At 41.5% G+C, this 19,047-nt stretch overlaps 1 protein-coding gene across 1 annotated transcript; it reads left to right on the plus strand.

The window, feature by feature from the left end:
* Positions 1-2,143: 2,143 nt before the first annotated feature.
* LOC115609575 (p53 apoptosis effector related to PMP-22-like) lies at positions 2,144-18,313 on the plus strand. Its single transcript, XM_030489964.1, has 3 exons — positions 2,144-2,667; positions 16,068-16,211; positions 16,472-18,313. Exons 1-3 carry the CDS (start codon positions 2,457-2,459, stop codon positions 16,684-16,686), a joined length of 570 nt encoding a protein of 189 aa, XP_030345824.1. The 5' UTR covers positions 2,144-2,456; the 3' UTR covers positions 16,687-18,313.
* The last annotated feature ends 734 nt before the right edge of the window (positions 18,314-19,047 follow it).

A 19,047-nucleotide genomic window follows, 5' to 3' on the forward strand; every position in this document is an offset into this window, starting at 1 on the left:
CACCCGTGGTGACTGAACAATACTCATCTTTCTTTCCCAGCGTGATAATGTGTTCTATAGTATCATCTCACAAATGCTAACATTTGTGGCAATGCGCATTCATCCACATGTGAGTTCTAACAAACTGATGACAAATCCTTCAGTCATAAATGCCTACTTGAAACATGGTTGAACATTCAAAAAGCAGGGAAGAGGATTGTTTTCCTCCAAAAACATTTGCTTTCAAATGTTTCCCTGGCAGTGCCTGACTTCATACTGGATTTCAGCTACAAAAGTGTTTTAACTTGATTTGGTTATTTTCTCTGAGAAAAGAAAAAATGGCTGAGCTTCTATTTAATATCCAAATCCATATCCTCTGGATCTTTTGAAGTTTATTGTGTCCATTTCTACCTCAGCTGTGGCAACAGAAAGAACATGTGTAAACAGACTTGGACAGCTTGCAGGTACCAGCATATTGCACTAGGAGTGAAACATTTATTTAAAGTAAATATTTTAAAATATCATGATCACTGCAATACATGCAATACGTGGCCCTGGTAATTGGGATTTTAAACATTGTGTTTAAGTTAACAATAACTGAATTTGTGAATAGCACCAATGTGAACTACAAGGAAACATACATAGCATTTTAAGGAAGTGGTGGTTCACTTTAGGGAACTTTACAAAAAATACTTAGGTTGTCCCTTATTTCCAACCCAAACCAGCAGCTGAGGTGTCTTCATAGTCAGCTTTCACTTTCAGTGAAATTCAGATTCAACGGCCAAACCCGTAAAAATGTCTCCTGGTCTTACAGAGACTTGTTGAATGCCCCTGATGGGCCTCTCACAACCACAGGCATATTTGGCTGTGTCTGTACTATGGGGGAGCTGCTGGCAGGATGCTTCAGCTAGCCAGAATTGCACCAGCTAAAGAATGAGAGTCAAAGCAGCCACACCACTGCTAATCTACCACTAGGCTAATAAGTTATCTCTGATTAGAGATAAGGCACTGTGTTGCATTAACCCGTTCAAATTGCTTTTGTGACAGAGCTACTACCTCTCCACGGCACTGCAACTCATTAGTATGGATGTTCCACTTTGGGTCTGTGCAAGTTCGATGCCTCTTCAGCCACTCCCCTCTACAGTGGGGAGAGTAAATTTCAATGTAAATGATTAATTTCTTTTATTTAGGCTATTATTGATTTATGAATATTAATTCAGCAAAATGCTGTGAAGTTTGCAGTCCAGTACCGATGTCACATTTCACTGTGAAAGCTGCAATGTAGTTGCAAATCTCTGTGAGTAAGTGAGGTTGGTACTTAGATACAGCACCGCCTGACAAAATCCACTATGGGAGCAAAAGATGCTTTACATCCTCTGTGCTTAACCATGCTTCACAGAAACCAGCTTTGATCTGCAAAGGGTGCAGCTGTTTCCAGATGTAAATGTGCCTGGGCTCTACAAAAATACTAGGTGGTAGCACGTGGTAGTTCAAAGGAAGAGTGCTATGAACATGGCTATATTGCTTCTGAGCTGACAGACAGAAAACTCTGCCCTGTGCTCAGCAGGGTGGACTCCTGGGGCATGGCAAGGTGATGGCTCATCTCTGCATTGCTTCCATAGCATGCTGCAGGCAGGCTCTGACAGGCCACAGGCAGTGCATGTACAGCCAGAGCCATGCGCAGGGAGTGTTTATAAGGCACAGTCAAATCAAAGCTCAGTTTTTGTTCTCCCATGAAGGCTGTACACAGACCATACTGTGTTTTTAATGATAAACTTTGTTATTTCCCCCTCCCTGAAGCTATGTCCAGCAAGGGAGAGGGAGGCCAGTCACATATTCTTTATTGTCTCGGCTTTCTAGCAGTTGGGGGATTTTACTTAATTGCAAAAAAATAAGGTATCATTTTATCTTTAAATGGGGTCCAAGAAAGGCAGCTTTCAGCCTCCAGGTGGCAAGTTTCAGAAGCAACCACCCTCTAATGCAAATAGTTGCCTGTTTTGTCTTCTGTTTTCACCTGCCATAATGCAAATCCTTTAGGAGATAGAAAGATGTAAACATCTTCTTGCACAGAAGCACAGCTTTGAGATGCTCCTGCTGGTGGGAAGTGGCAGGAAGGAAAGCGTTAAGCGCTGAGGGTAAACAGCACCTGATTTGTTACCAAGTCAGCAGAGCAGAGAGGATCCCACATAAAGCCAGCCTGGAAGCTGCTCCCCAGCTCAACTGGTTATTGCTCAGCGGCAGCTCTTACTCATCTGAATTTAGGTGGAGCTCCCTTCCTCCCTCCGTCCCTCCCTCCCTGCCTGCCTGCCTGCCGTGCCTCTCCTGATTAAAAAGCTTTTCTCAAGCATCTGCACTGGCGCTCATAGGTACCAGTGCTCACTTTCCAGGAGCTTTGCAGAGACATCCATTGCTTTGCGCCGCTGAGTCCGTGGCAGAGACTGCTGCCCTCATCCCACCAGTGTCCCTTGCCCTGAAAGATGGTGAAGTACGGCCTCGACTACACGCGGTGCAGATGGATCCTACCCCTGCTCCTGGGCATAGGCGTCATCTTCGGTATCATTGCGCTGGCGGGCAGGGGCTGGCTGGAGTCGCAGACCTTGCCCTATGTGCACCAAGCGTCGTTATGGGAGAGCTGCAGGAGACCTGAGCAGGGTGGGGAATGGTCCTGCGAGTCCCTCATGGGTTACGGTAAGCACGTGCGAGGGTGGTGGGGAGCAGTCTCTGGAGCAGTGGGATACATCTCCAAGCTCACCTTCCCTCAGCTCTCCTAATTGTGTCACCTAATGTCTGGCATCTATATGTGAAGTTATGGGCAATGCGGACTGTCACTAAAATGCCTCAAGGCTTTTGACTAACAGAATGAAGAAGAGAAAGGCCTGTGCAGAAATAAACCTGGTTGCTTTAAATGCATTGCACAAAAGCCCACATGTGGTAATATACCAGTGCAGAAAATATAAGAGAACTTAAGGTTTTCTTCCTCTCCTAGAAGCTAGTAACTTCTTCTCACTAATCACTGCTTTCCAAAACTTAACTACTGCTGCTGGTCAAATGTCCAAACAGCAAGTTTTGTGCGTAAGCCTGGCATTAGTGTGATAAGCCAGACCTGAATGCCAGCAAGAAATGGGGAGTTAAAAATGTGAGATGGTAGGAAGATATTACCAGGGAGTGTCAGGCTGCAGAATGCTGCCCTGAAACTGCTCCGGTAGGTGGGTCATGTGAAAGAGTGGCCTTGTGATTATGAAAGAAAGTTTTGAAAGATGAAAGGATTTCTTGTTTGCACTGAGTTTTGGTTAAGTATGCTATTAAACATGTTCACCCAGGTGCAATCTTCAGCTTGAAAAGATGTAGACCACTGAATCTGGGAGAATAGGCCAAAAGAAGGATCGCTCTGGATATGCCTGTTTTCTTTTTTTTTACCTCTTTTGCTATAGATAAGTTATTGGCCATGGTCTGAAACAAGTTAATGTGAGTGCCAGGCTGTTAGCCTGAACCAGGAGGAAAGTTCAAATGTTCTTACAATTTATGCTAATTCAAGTTAAAAGGAAGAACATTTTCTCTAAGGCTCAGAATCTCACTGCTCTTGTTGAAAATTAGTATAAAAGTACAATCTCAGGGATCATTTATTACAGCTTTTGAAAATTGTCCGTGAAAGTTTGTTTGGTGAAACTCCATCTTGCGTGCACAAAATTCAGCTGTAACAAGTTAACTGTAGCAGGCCTCTGTGAGTGTAGGGCTCCAGGACAAGACCATCTCCATTAAGCATCATGCCCAGTCCTGCTCTCAGAGCTCCTGCATCAGCTATATGAACGGGCATGGATCAAGCCAGCAAATCGGCCTTTGGTACATGGCACTGGAGAGCAGGACAGAGACTATGATGCTTAGCAAAGACCTTCTCAATCCTGAGTTTCCATGAAAAGTGAGCCCTTGTCTTGATCCCCAGGTTAGGCCCTGCCTGTGTCATGAATGCCAGCTCTAGTTGGACAGAAAATACTAAGTTTTACCTTGCTTCTTTTGATAATAGAAGAAAAGTTTCAACTTGCTTTCAAGTCCTACACAATTGTTTAGCATTTTACTTCTTTCCTTACCCTGCCTCACTCTGACATGCTTAAACTCAGCAGTTGTAAGCAGTTCCTCACTGAACAGCATCTACAGACAAACCAGGGAGGTCATCCTGATGAGACTATCGCTCAATGTCTGTGGTTACCCTGGATCACATCCACAATAAGTCCAGCACTTCTAACACAGAAATGTTGGACTTAGTACACGCATGCAGAATATTCTCCAGCCTGTCATTGGAGAGTCAGCTGATGCTTCTGGAAGCATTAGAAATGCTGTTCATGTGCTGCATGGCTGCACTGTGCTCTCAGTGAGCATGCAGCTATCATTTGACCTCTTCAACCTCATTACCTTACTTCGAGCAAATCCTTAAAATCCTCCTCGATAAAATTTCCAGGTGGAAAAGGAAGATATGTCTGGGACAATGGAGTCATTTAGCCAGTGGGAGAATATGTAAAGCCTATATGTAAAAAATGTGTACATAGGCTGAGTGACAGGGGATTATGCTGCCAGGCTTCTGCCTATGCAAGATTATGCCATTACAATGTAGATCTTGGCCATTGCAGGGGTGGATTACCATGACCCATAAGAGGGCTGTAGACCTGACTGTTAAGGATGCAAGCTCATGTCACTGTCCTGATCCTTTCCAGCCCCTTCTTTCAGACACCTTCTCTCCAGAGGTGGAATGTGTTCAGATCCAATCCTGTCCTACATTTTTCATTCCGTGCTTTCCTACTCAGTTGGTGTGGGGTTGGGATTTTCCTTCTGGGACTCCTGCCTTTCCTCATGCAGGGTGCAGGTGCCTGGTGCTAGTCTTGGATTTCACCCAAAAGACCAGGTCATGAAACAGCATCTCACTTGTGAGCACCCAGGTCTTGTGCTGAGCCTGATTCTACCTGCCTCAGTGCTGGAACATGGGGTTTTAATGATTCTGGGATTACATTTATCCACAGTACTCCAGAGAGGTCATACGAAACAAGCATTCAGCGTCATGTTCTGTGGGATGCTTAACTTTGTCTCGTGCCAAACTAAACACACTGCTGCATAAACAGAGTGTAATTACACGCCTTCCTGAGCACAAGACAAAAGCCATGATGTAAACAGAAAGAAGTGTTTTACATGTTTCCCGAGATGAACACTCTCTTCCCCTCCTCTATTCCACAGTTCCCATGTTGTTTCCTCTGAGCTTTACTCTCAGCTTCACTGCCTAATGTGCCACAGGGTCGGCAGGTTCTGAAATTCAGTCTTTCTGCAGGGATGGTTTCACTGATGTAAGTAATAACCATGTGTACCCCAGCAGCTTCCAGCAAATATTCTTATCATGGCTTGGACAGTGCAGCTATTTTAATCCACTACTGACTTCTTCATCCTATCAAAATTAGCTATAATTGTAATGTACTTGCAAGTTGTTCAATATAATGTGCAAATTCAAATCAAATTCTCCACATGCAGTGTTTGTAATTCCCCTTGAATCTCTGCTGTTTGGCTTAATATAGGTATATGCACAGACAGAAGACAAAAACCCAACATCATTGGGGTCAGTCAAATTGGAAGGGAAGAAGGCTGAGTGTTTCATTGGAGTGGATCTTCTCCAAGGTTTCAGATCTTCTGCTTTAATCATATGATACTCATGTAGACTTTAGCACAAGTCTTTTGCTTTTCAAGCATATTTAGCTCAAATAAACAGAACTTTCTAGGAAAAATATCTACCGCATTAGGGCACTTATTCGAAATGCATAGAGTTTAGGTTGAGGGACTGAGACATTCAAACAGTAGCTCTGCAATGTTCTGGCACTTGGGATTAAATAGAGATCTCAAGCTTAAAACATGCTTGAGCCTTTAGAAAGACAAATACTTTTTTGATAAATAATGAGCAGAGTATGGAATCTGTGTCTGGAACATGGCTGAGCTTGCAAAAAAACCACAGAGGTTAAATCCCTTCATGAATCTGGCACAGTACTTCCAGTACTCCTCTGTTTTTCTCGATATTTGGCTATATAACTTCTCTTGAACAAGGTGTGTCTTGCAGACTTGAGACACTTTTTCAGTGTGTAATTTATTCCACTGCAGGTTTTGAAGATGTTTAAACATGTGTGGGTTTGGTTGGAGGAAAATAACTGATTTTATTTTATTAGTCTCAATATGATTCACAGTCGGATGAAAAACTTGTGGGTATACTTGTTCCATCTTATATTCCACCTGGCCCTACAGCTCTTCCATGTGCAGATGCTGCCATCAAAAGAAGTGCAATCTTAAAGCTTTAAATTTACGTTGAAGTGGCCAGCATATTTGTGTGGTGCAGAGATCTTGGTGATAAAATCAGCAAAAGGCATTTCCACATGACAAATGGAATTCAGATCTTCAGTTATTTTCACATCCTAGTACGCAATTTCAGCCTTTTCCTAGGATGTATGGAGGGTTTAATAGCTGTGGAGATTAGTGGAGGGATGAATGATTTTGCCATCTAGAAAGGACACCTTCCTGCATCTTGTCTTCCAGGCAAATAATGGGTAACTATGTTCTAGCTCATTCCAGTTTTATTTTGGTCTATGAATATTAATGCAATACTACAAGATAGAATGGCTAGTATAGTGTGATTATAATGCACAAAATTACTTTGAATATGGCAAATATTTGAGCATACTCAAATATGAGTATGTCTACAGGGTAAGTGAAAGAAGGGAATGCTGCAAAAGGTGATAACTTCTTGGGGAAAGAAATATCCTGCTTTAGCCTCCTAAGAACTCCACTGATGACTAGATTTTCTTCCCTGTTTGTCTATATCAGGCTTTTGGGTCCGGGGAATCTTTTGCTATGATAAAGCACTATTTATTATTATGTAGGAATAACAAAATAGAAATCACTTTCTAAAAATCCCCAACTAATGCTACAACAGGGAGGTACACAGTGTGGTCCAGGACCAGTTTCCAAGCAGCAGAGGACTTCTCTTGGTACTCACCCCTACCATTGGCCTTGCAGTGCTGGTCCCACAGCTCTGCCTCTGGAAGTCTAACTTCTCCAGCAGACCAGTGACTCATCACACCTGGGCTACAGGACAGACCAGACACCAAGTTTCCCCATTGCCACCCTGCCTATGTAAAACTGCTTTGCCTTCCCTCACGTTCCCATGACATCTGACAGCCAGCACTAATCTCAGGTGTGGGGAAACCCTCACTTGGCTCAAGTGAAAGCAAGTGCTGTGAGCAGAGTAACATGGGGATGTTTCCAGAGGGACGGGCTGGAAGACAGCCCCTCTCAGCAGGGCCTGGGAGGAGAAGCAGGGTGTCCTGGTGGCTCCTGGGCATCTGAGGGTTTTTGTGTGTAGGAACAGAAATGAAGCAAACAAGTAACTGTGATTTTAAAGCAGGGACCCACTCAAGTCATGGGGCCTTTATTGCCAAGGTTTTACACCTAAAAGCTTTCAGAATTTGCTAAAATTCAAGTAGATTTGAGAAAGTGTCCTTGCAGCTGGGAAACAAAGGCTGGGGATGGTTCTGACCATGCCAAGGAACCATGTGAGAGAGCCCAGGACAGAGCCCATATCTGTGCATTGCCTGGATTACAGGGCAATCCTTGACTCCTTTGACACAGGGTGAACTGAAAACGAAAGCTTATTGGTGTTCCTGCTGCATCATAGCATGAAACAGTTATATTTTTATATGGTGGTTGCCTGCAGTTTTAATGACAGTGTATAGAGAAGCACATAATTTCCTAAGTAAGTCATCAGTCTCCTAAAAGTGTAACGTTACCTGGGACTAACCAGTGAGAAATTAGACAAAATTAGTTACTTCACAAAGTAGAATATTCAACTTTGAATTCTAGAAAGTACAAGCTCAATTAAATGTATATAGTAATGAGAATATCACAACAGTATGTTTAAGGAACTCTGATGCAAGAAAGAAACAACAAATTTGATTTTTTCCCCAGCTTGTAGGAGGCACTCTGTTGTTACTAAAGAGGTGTAAGAGAAGAGAATCAAGCCCAGAGCACTGAATTACCATGGCAATTTTCATTCGTCATCTGCAATTGCTAACATGCTTTCCCTTGTAATTTTAGGGTTTGTCCTTTTATATATTTAGTGGCAGTTTCATTTAATCAGACTCTTCTAAATAATAGTTATGCTCTTCACCAATTAACTCTATAGAGAGCAATTGCAGATGGCATCCCACTGTTTATTATCAAACCTTCCTTTAATAATTGCAGTTAAATTGGGTGGAAAAATAGCAATCGTGTGGAGGGTTCTCATCTCTCCATCAGGAGATATGAACTGCCGGTTCTAAGTACTTCGTGAAGATCCTCCATGCTTTGCGTTGTCAGGACCTTAAGTCCTTAAGAGGATACCATTCACTCATGCACAGAGGTGGTGTCTGTGCTGAAAATGTGTGGAAACTTGTGGCTAAACTCTCATTTCTCTTCACCTCATCTCTTCCTCTAGTTTATTGAGGTAATCTGATACAGCAGGGCTATAATAACCAATCCGTAGTCTGAACAGTGATAAGGGCTGCAAGATGGATTTTAAATTCCACTGTAGGGCTAAACAGTCAGGTTACTTCAGGAGGAAAGGAGTCACACAGGAAAACAAACAAAACCCTCAAAACAGTTTTTTCCCCCATTTTTATAATAGTTCTCACTGACAGTTTGCATTGTTCTGAGCAACCTTTAACATCGTGAGTCAGTGAGTATTGCAATGCCATGTTTCTTTGTCAAGTACCATTACAAAATCTCACCAGTCAAAAATTCCCAGGAACTCCAGGTGGTTTGGATTGTGGGGATAGAAGCTTATATCCCAGAGGTTTATGGCTTCTTTCTACCTGGTGCTAAACAACACCTCAGATCACACACAGCCCTGCTGAAGTACTAATCTGCAATGGAATACATCTAATGTCACCTATTATGTTTAATATGCACACCGTGCCCAAATCAGCCACCAAATTTAGAAGTCTCTGTGCAGTTCATTAACAACCCCATCAGCAATAAACAGCAAGTGATGAAGACTTTCAGGATGCATTGTAAAAGCTATTTCATTCACAAGAAGAATAAATATAGCTTATGATGTATTTTATGATCACAAAGTACCATTTCTGCTTGTATGTTGGGGTTTTTCTTTTGCAAATTGTACAATTTTGCTTCTAACAGAAAATTAGATCCAGATTCACAGCTGCTCTCTATCAGAAAAGGCAACTTTCACAAGGTTTCAGAACAAAGTTTGCTCACAGATGTAAACTGTGGATCAAGAGTGAGAACAATACATAGTGCATGTAGAAATGAGATGTAAATTCAGTATTCTTCATCCTCAAATGGTCCTGGGAATATAAAACTTAAAAAGATTTTTTTTTGAAAGGTTCCACTCTGCTCTTTCAAATAAAAGTCCTAGTTCATAGCCTGTATTATCATGGAAATTGATTCTGTTTAATTTGCATGAAATATTTAAAACCACCTTTAATTCAGGAGTAGTTAGGGAGCACGTACATCTTGCTACTCTGATTAACTGAGCTTATGCATATCTACTGATTAATCAATACCTTACCTGTTTTATTTACCTGACTCTCCTAATCCCCATACACACATCCAAGTGTAAATAATCCTGCTTTAATTTAAAATAAATAGGAAAAAGTAGGAGGAAAAAAATGTTATAGCATTAAAGTGTGTAAGATCAAGCTTTAATCTCAAGGTGTTCTCAATATGTGCAACTGCTTCTGAAGATAATGTGAGATAGGGGTACTCCCTGACTACTCTCTTGAGCAAACCTTTAATTTTGAGGCACTGTGTGCACATTATTTTTAATAGCTAACTTACTCCCTTGGTGTTCCCTTTGATGATGGCTCTGTGTCCTCTGCCACTTCTGCTTCCCTAGTGCTAAGTAAGCATCAGGGAGCAGCCCTCATTAATACAAGATTTGCACAAGCCAGCTTCTAAGTCAAGCTTGTACATGCCTGGGTTTATGATGAGATGCATTTGAACCACTCCCTTAAAATGTAACTGCTCCTCCCCTCAAATTTAAGTTGGGATAGCTTTTGAGTTGCTTACCTCAGTGAGGGAAGAGGTTTGCAGAAGTACATAAAGCCTTGGATACAGGCTTTGCTGGTATATTTTTGTAAGCGAAGTCAGTGGTGGGGAATTAATAGGTTTTTGCTTTAAAGAAGTTTAAGTCCACCAAGCCAAACTGAGCTATCACTGTAACACTAAACTTTGGCAAAGACACTGCTTTCTGCTAATATATACTGTGTTTTATTGATAGATGGCCCATGCATAAAGTTTCTTTTCCTTCCTTACTGTTGTAATTTGAAATCCTTATTATGGGGTAATTGTCCTAAAGTTCTAATCCTTTCTCATTTAAATGGCACCCGCTACTAATCACTGAGAAACTTTTGCAATGACATTATCTTAGTGTGAACCTAAATAGGTCATTCTCTGTTTCCATGGTTGTCTCTTAAGTAGTGGCAAGATAAAAGCTGGTTCCTGCTCACATGAAAACAGCTGCATGTTAGGAGCTAACACTCTGCTGTTAAATGAGAAATTCATATCCATCCTGAAGAAGTTATGCCAGGGGAAAAGGAATGGAGTTACCAAAAAAGATGTCAAAAGGGACAAAAAAATTTGTATTTATTTCACTCTATATGACATAAACTCACAAAAAAACCCAAACAAACAAACAAAAAAAACCCCAGAGGAAAACATCCAGTACTGACTCCCCATGGGAAAGATATTCAGAGAATGCAGTTTTAAGAATGATCTAGATGCAACGAAGACAGAAGCTCAGAGAATAATACACATCCAATCATGCCTTTGGTTTTTTTCCCCTCATTTTATTCTGTTAATAAATTATCCATGACTAACATGTGATGTTCTTCATTTGTATAGCCTTCCTTTGAAATTCTTTTCAGTCAATAGGTTTCAGTCTGCACAGGCAGTTTATTCATAAGAAGCTGCTTTTAATAGTTTCTGATTTATCTGTCTATATACAAACACATGCACACTGGTATTTCAATGCCACCTCGTGATCAGCAAACACTTGCAAAGATTTCAGTGTCCACTTGTTTTCAAAAGAGCACAGAAATTCTCCATAGTTGGCATGTTTCAGAGTTGTGATTTCCAGCAGATAGGATTTTGCACAGTTCAGTGTTGCACAGATAACAAGGGGAATCCAGAGTCCTGGACGACAGTGGCTTGCATATGCACCAACAGCTTGTTACTCTTCAGCTGATAAATTGAAGTGTGGGTTTATGAGTTTGATGGGCCATCGAAGATTCAGGCTAAGGAGAACACATGTTCTCCTGCAGACATGCTCATTTTCATGTGGTAACTTTCTTGAGGAGAACAAACCAAAATGAAAAAACCTGGCCAAAGCAGTTCCTTTTCAAAGTGAAGCATGTGCTCTGCAGAGTTCACCACGCCCTGATGAAGAACATCAGGTTGAGAAACCTAAGTGAGTTCAGTTTTGTTTCCAAAATAATGCTCTTTCCCTTTAATCAGAGAGATGGAAAACAGGTTGAGCTCTGCAAACTCAGCCCAGAAACATTCTCATTACGTACCACACAGAGATGAATCACCACCCTGGCAGATTTCAGCTCTTGTACAAATTGCTTTGCAAGACTGGAGCTAGAACTGCAGGGTTTGTGTTTCTTTCCCTTGGTGGTATGAAGGAAAACAAAGCAAAATATTAGTCTGTTACATTTTCTTCCCCTCCACCCCCCTGTTTCTTTTGAATTTAAGCTATCCTTCCTCAGATTGCTGCACAATTCACTGCAGTGGCTGTTGTGTTAAAATGATCAGTCAGCAAGAACCTGATAATTGTTGGTGTCTGTGAGCTGGCAATAAACATTTATTGTTTATTGTGCTAGATATGTATTTAACTTCAAGCCAGGAGAAACACTGGGAGAAGTATTTCCTTATTGATTAGACCAGGAGAAGTTCTTCTGAACATTCTGGGGTTGCTTTCAGAAAATGTCACCCAGAGAGAGAGGCTTAGCAGTTCATGTGGTTTGGGGTTACGAGATCAAGAAAAACATGAGAACATAATTGTTAATGTTTTCCCATGTTTTGAACCACATACCTCAGAAACACATGTTGTATTTGTCATTGGGGAAGTAGACTTCACATGCTATTGCCAAGGTGTGACAGCTCTTTTTCTGAAGGCACCGTTTGGAGCACTTACTGTGGCAGGCTAAGGAAAGACTAGATATGGTGATTCAAACTTTTGGCTCAACTTACTGCTGAGCAAGGGAGTTTATTTCCTTATGTGTGAAGCACAGACAGTGTTTACACTTTTGCAAACTGGAAAACATGTGAGGGAGTAAAATCAGGAAGGCAGGAAACTGGAGGCATTCTTAGTCCTGGATCTCTCATGAAGTCCATCAGCTTCCCTTTGGCTGCTGTCAGCAATAGGATATTCAGAATATGTTCAGATGGTGCAATACAAAAGGTAGTCATGCTGCCTCTAAACTGAGTTAGCTTTAATAGCAAAGCAATAAAGCTGCATCATTATTGTACACTGTCACAACTAATTATCTTGCTCATAAGCAACAGTGAGCTCTGTACTGGCATGAGTGGGTTCTTTTTAGTCTCTAAATTAGTTCAGGTGGTCTTCTCACACAACGGGGAGGCCCTTACTTTCGTTTTCCAGTAGTTTCATATTACTACATTCACTGTGAGTAGTCAGACTCTCAGAAATCATTGCTGACTGATACACAAAGCACCGTAAATAGAAGCAACTGCCCTTCCTCTGCTTGAGATAAGCATAAAAACATAGGTCCTTTTGCCTGTTTGGGGTAGCAAGGCCTTATTTTAAGACAAAATTGCTCAGAAAATTGCCAGCTAGAAGGAGTTTTCAAGAGCGGATGGAACGTATCTTCCAACAAACCCTTTCATAGTGTTCATTGGTGTACTCCCAGCTGATAGAGGAGCCGAAAAAGGGAGAAATAGGACTAGCACAAAAGTGTTACAGGGTCCTGCTGGTATTCAGGAGCACTCTTGCATAAACACACATTTCTAACAAACAAACAAACAAGTGCGTTTTAACTCTTAAACAGCCGAAACATCACTGCCATTTCTGGGGGCTGAGAAAACAGATCTCAGAAACAGCTGGATATTTTCACAGACTCACTTTGATGTCCTGCTTCTTCTTCTGTCTCTATTTTTGTTCCGATGAGAGGGGGACTTTCAGCTTTCACCTGGCCTGTCTAGAGTCAAGTGTACTTGGAGTTGGTGTCGTACCTGTGAAGATTGTTCGGCTTGGAGTTCACATTTTTAAGAAAGAACTTTGCAGTTAGAACAATTTATTTATGTTTCTGCATTATGCTAAACCAAACCAAATACACACCATGGGAAGACAAGAAAATATTTGTGACCAGACTAGCCACTCATGTGTCAGTGTTTTCTGATCAGTTTAATCCTTCTAATTCTGTCATTTTTACAGAATTGTAAGTCTTTGTTCTGTTGGTAAAGGCACTAAGCTACTGTAGTGCTTCTGGCTGGCACAAGGAAAAATAAATATCTCAGATATAGAAACAGTTGCAATTATTGCTACACAAAGCTTTTGCTACCTTTTACTCCAGAAAGGTAAGGTGTTTGCATAGTGTTGTCTTAGACTCCTGATAACTGCTACTTTTTGTAAAGGACAGATGAAGCCAGGGTACTGATCCCTGCAAAAAACCCCGTAGTGACTCTTCCATGCAATCCTCTTGCCTTATTCAGAGCTGCATATTGGTTTTCTTTCAACATTGAGTTAATATTTTTTCTCTTCTGCAGAAGTGAGAGCCACAAAATTGGCAGTTAGGTGGTTAAGCAATGCCTCCTAAAGATGTAGGCATCCTGCAACAGCATGTCTCTGCTTGCCATATAGGCAATGCCTGGCGGGCTGGGCGCGCACACAATCTGCTTTCATACAGTCACCACATTTGTAACTCTACTTCAGGAAAAACACCTGGGCGAGCCCGGTGGAGGAGGGAGATGGTGGCATGGGCAAGGTGCCACTGCACATGGCTGAGCCCCCAGCCCGAGCGATGCTCCCACCCCGGGCCAATGGTGCTCTGCCATCAGCTGCTCTTGGAAAGCAAGGCTGAGCCTTGGCAGGCTGTCTGCTGCCCACTGCAGTGGTGGTGGCAGCGGGTGAGATGAAGCACACCAGGTCTCGTGGTGCGCTCTGGGGGAGCGACCCCCTGTTGCTCATGAGTTTTGCACTTAACCACAGCTAGTTGTACACCTAACAAAAACTGTCACCTCTAGATGTCCTTGTCATTTCAGCCATCTGCCAGAAGTTGTAAATCTTGTATCTAAGAGCAGTGAGGTCAATGCTGCTGAGCAACTTCTCTTATGCCAATTTAGAGGGGTGGCAGAGAGGCTGAGAGCAGGAACAGCCTCAACAGGATAAATTGAACTGTGGCAGTACCATAAATTCCTCTTCCTGGCTGTTTCCTTTGATACTCTGCCTGAAGTACTGCCCTCCCACCTGCATTGCATACTCTACCTCTAAGTCTCCTGTAATCTCCCTGAGAGAAGAGTTTGGGCTAAAATACTAGGCTAGAAAATGAAATGTAGGCAAATCTTTGCTGTTGCTTTTAGTTTTCTCAGACAGCTGCCTGTTTACAAGAAAAATCAAGCAGTTAAAAAGCAGAAACTTTCTGGCATAAGGAAGAAAAAGGACACAACGTAAACCTGAAAATATAGTGGAATAGCTAGAAGGGAGCAAGGGTTACAAAGCAGGGGGGATGGTGAAAAGCAAACAAAGAGGGAAATCGGTTTTTATGGGCTGATAGGAAGAAAAGTAGAGCTGGAAAGTCCTGCTGCATTTTTCTAGCCTGATAGCAGAGGTGGTGTGGGGCCTGAGGTTAGAGAGTTGAGCACCAAGGTGTCACTTGGGTGGTGGCTTTCATGCCTACCTGACACTTGCCAGGGGGAAAGATAGGACACTTTGCATTTTATTACTTGCATGCTTGAAGCAAACATGTTGGCAGGTTGCTGGTTATCAATAATCTTAACTTGCTCAGCTCCAGAGTGAACTTTTACTGAACAGCGTTCACTACGTTTGAGTTGTAATTATAGTCAGGGTTGTTTAGGCTGTGATAATTTTTCAGCACTACTGCTGTATACATATGGTTAGAGGCTGATACCCTACAAACGCATAGTGTAGGCCATGGGGTGATTTCTGTAGATGCCCAGCAGATTTTCACTGCCTACTCCACCTACATACACAGTTTTAAAAGTGTCAAAGCGGGCATTTTACATTCGAAAGAGGAGACACTTTGATTTCTTTGAGCAGTAGTTGCCCCTCCAGACTTAAAACATGGAATAAATATCTTTTTTTTCCCAGTTCTTATGCTAACACAATATGCTTTGCTCTGACATGTTATAACATAGTTATACAATTTGAAAATGAAAGTATTAATATCCTGAACAAGCTTTTCAAAATGAAATGGTTCTGACTTTGGATCAAAGGCAGAGGTCAAATTTCCCTACCAAACAGACTCCATATCTTTAGCTTCATTTGAGATACAGAGCTAAACAAAGGCTGCAAAGGCAGAAACCACTGAATTTTGACATTTATAGGCTATTGCCATACCTTTAACTTTGCATGCCATTGTAGTATAAGCATTTGTAGAAACACTTTTTTTTAAAGTTAAAAACTAATCAATTTCAGGGACTGTCTAATTCTTGTCCATATAAAATGCTGCTGGTTTTATGGCATCTTCTGAGGTAATGACATTTGTTATTGAAGGGGAGTGTCCATTCTTACACCTTTACAGGCATTTTATCTCGATTCTTAATTGTTAAATCTAAAGAACTTGCACAAAAGCCCCATTGCATTCTGTATGAGAGGTCAAAGCTGGCATTTTTAATGCATTCTGCACTTAGTGAATGGTTTCTTGTGGAAATAAAATGTTCACCTGTGAGAGAAGAGAAAGCTCCCATGCTTTTCTTCTTGGGAGTTGACCTCACATTTGTTTAAAATTAGCCTTTCACTGTAAACCAGAGAAAAACACTGCAAGGGATGTTTTTGTTCTTTTCTAATGTATCTATCTCCCTTCTGATTTCAGCTTGGGGAAGAGCTGCTGCTGCCACATACCTGGTTGGCTTTATACTTCTGGTCATCTGTTTTGCTCTGGCCATCATAGCATTTGCCATTGACACACTTCGATTCAACTTCATACGCGGGATTGGAGGCTTGCTTTTTGTTGCTGGTAAGGCAGTATATGAAATCAATTTTAGCTTATGCAATATATCTATACTAGAACTGGCATTTCCCTCAGCTGATTCTATGCCTGAGTGTTTGCCTGTGTGAACCTGAGCTCTCTAAGACAAGTAATACAAAGTCTGTCCAGGCAGTGGATCAATTTTCAAATCCTCCAAAACATGGGTGGGTTTAGCTACAGGTGTTATGGAGGCAGGCAACATGATGGGTGTTAGCTTACACATTTTTTGTTTTCTCCTGTCTCTTCAGCTGTATTCTCCATCATGGGCCTGGTTATTTATCCAGTAAAGTTCTCGACTGAAATTGAAATGACGGGAATCAATATGTTCAGCTGGGCCTATGGCTTTGGCTGGACCACTGCCATTATGGAAATATGCTTGGGATTCTTCTTCTGCTGCCTTCCTAACTATGAAGATCAGATCTTGGGTAATGTGAAGCCCACATATTTTTACTCTTCCCCATAAGCACCAGGAAAAACGCATTCGTATTCCAGAGGTATCTGACAGAGCAGCTACATTTTATAGAATATTGTCATTGGATGTTAGTAGAAAAGGCTGGAAACTTTTCAAATGTGTGTGGAAAAATGATACTGGAATTCTGCAATAAAATTATCCACTCTATTTTGGACCTTCTTAGCTGATGAGGTTGGTTAGATAAAGTTTAAACATTAAAAACACTTGTGTTTCCTCATTCATTCCCACGAATGGGGTATATGTTAATTCTGTTGCATCTTAAATGCATTTATATATCCAGTTAAATTCAGAAAAGCTTTTTAAACTGCCAATAAACAAAACAATATATAGCATCTTCCTAAGGGAAAACAACTCCCCAAACCACCCCATTTTGTATGTATTATCTTTAACCTGAAGATATTGCACATTTTTAAAGAAGCCAAGTACCTTTACCCACTGACTGCCAGAGTAGTAAATTAGTCAGCCAGCACTTCCTAGCTTTGCTTCCATTTCTCATTCATTCACTTAAGACTTAGGGACAGGGTAAGAAAAGGATGAGAGAAGCCCCCTACCAAAGCTAGAATCTTGACTTTTACCCATCCATGTGGAATGTAAGTATTTATTTCTAAATATTTGTAAAAGTAAGAGAGAACCTTCAGTAAACTCTTGAAAATCCTGGCATGCCATTGATGGGGCCAGCACAGAGTGGGCAGAGGCAGAGGGGATTTCAAGCAGCTCCTGCAACCTGGTTTGAAGAGGCTTCTGGTGTGGCTTTCTGCATGGGCATCTGCCTCTTTTAACTGCTGTATCAAAATCTATGGCTTTAAAAAGCTCTGCTATACTGGTCCAGCCCTTTTATCCAATGTAGAAGGGTCAGGAAGGACTTAAGCAGAGGTATACTGTTGTACATTACTGTAAAATGCAGAAGTACCTGTTACCATCTCATACTAAGGCTCACAGAGAAAATCACATCATAAAGCACCTTTCAGAATCTTATACTCCACAATGACACAAGCGTTGATGTATTGCAAGCAATGAAGTATACTCAAGCCTCTTCTAATTTCTGCCTTGTTAACCCTAACTTTGTAATGTTCCATTTCTTCTCTTAAGTGAAAAAATGGATAATTTTGCTATGAGGAGAAATAAATCTAATCAAGATCCTTAGCTACAGAGGTTTATTGCCTTGTAACACGCCTGCAATTTTGTAACTATGTGTACTCTATAAAAAGTGCCCTGCCACATGTCTTTACTGCAAAGAATGAGGGATAGAAAACATTTTTAATAAAAGCTCTGGGTAGCTAAAATTAATAAAGACACCGGACTTAACCTGTGGTGGTTTTTTTTTTAAGCAATTGACTTCATTCTTTTTTATGGAGTGTCTTCTAACTTTGTTCAATAAACACGAGAGATGTATCAGACCAATAAGGAAAGTATATGCATCAGGGAATAGTTAGAAAAGAACTTGCAAATACATTAAGAAGATGTTTCCTAATTGGGAGAAAATGAAATAGAGTTGAGAAAGCAGTTTGTATAGAATGGCTTGCAAGTCTTTGTGTAATATGATCTGTTCAGGAAAAAAATTATCATAAATTTTTTATTATGCTTATTATACCTAATAAATGATGGTATCAATGTATTGTTTCAACAACGAGTCTTAGCTTTTGTTCTCTACTAAGAGCGGAGAAGTGTGGAAGCCCCCAAAGCCTCCTCTTCTCAGGCACCAGCTTGGAGCATCTGGGTACACTGGCTGGATTTTGAGACGGGAGAGTAACTTACAAATCTAGCATCACGGCAGACTGTATTACTCTTCAGTCCTATTTTGGCTGTCTCCTGAGGTCTTGTTCACAAGCACATGACAATAGAGGAAGTGGTCTGTTTGCTTATGGCCAATGGGGTGTCAAGTAATGATACGCAGCACAATTGTCTGCTATAGCATGCTACAGCTCCTTTTGGCGTGGAAGGTAATGCACTCATGTTCACTGAATAGGAAGCCAGTGCGGTCTTGTTTGAAGTTTTTGCTCCAACAGATGTGGCAATCCCTTGAGGAAGCAAAAGGGAAGTTGAGCAACTACTAATTATATTTACAGTTTCTTTAACGTTAGCTGGACACTGACCCAACATCTGGAGGTGGGGAAAGGTGCACAAAACAAGGTTTAATAGTGTGACTCCAACCTTGATGAGAGAGCAGAGCATAATTAAAAAACAAAGAAAATCTCTGGTGATCATCCTCTTTCTTCCCTTCTCTCCCTAGCTGCTTTCAGCAGCTTCACCACCATTTCTCTCTGCTTCTCTTCCTCTTCCTCCTCTCTAAGGGCAACATAGCAGTGTCAGGGCTGGTGGCTACGGCTCTGTGGGATGCAGCCCCAGTCCCCA

The sequence above is a fragment of the Strigops habroptila genome, chromosome 6 (genome assembly GCF_004027225.2).
Source record: "Strigops habroptila isolate Jane chromosome 6, bStrHab1.2.pri, whole genome shotgun sequence".
In the NCBI taxonomy this organism is placed as follows: domain Eukaryota; kingdom Metazoa; phylum Chordata; class Aves; order Psittaciformes; family Psittacidae; genus Strigops; species Strigops habroptila.

Bases quoted from the DNA above. Each gene is read 5' to 3' on its own strand.
- LOC115609575 (XM_030489964.1), top strand. From the start codon at position 2,457: ATGGTGAAGTACGGCCTCGACTACACGCGGTGCAGATGGATCCTACCC. The intron at 2,668-16,067 runs GTAAGCACGTGC...TTCTGATTTCAG, and splicing joins CGAGTCCCTCATGGGTTACG to CTTGGGGAAGAGCTGCTGCT. The intron at 16,212-16,471 runs GTAAGGCAGTAT...CTGTCTCTTCAG, and splicing joins AGGCTTGCTTTTTGTTGCTG to CTGTATTCTCCATCATGGGC.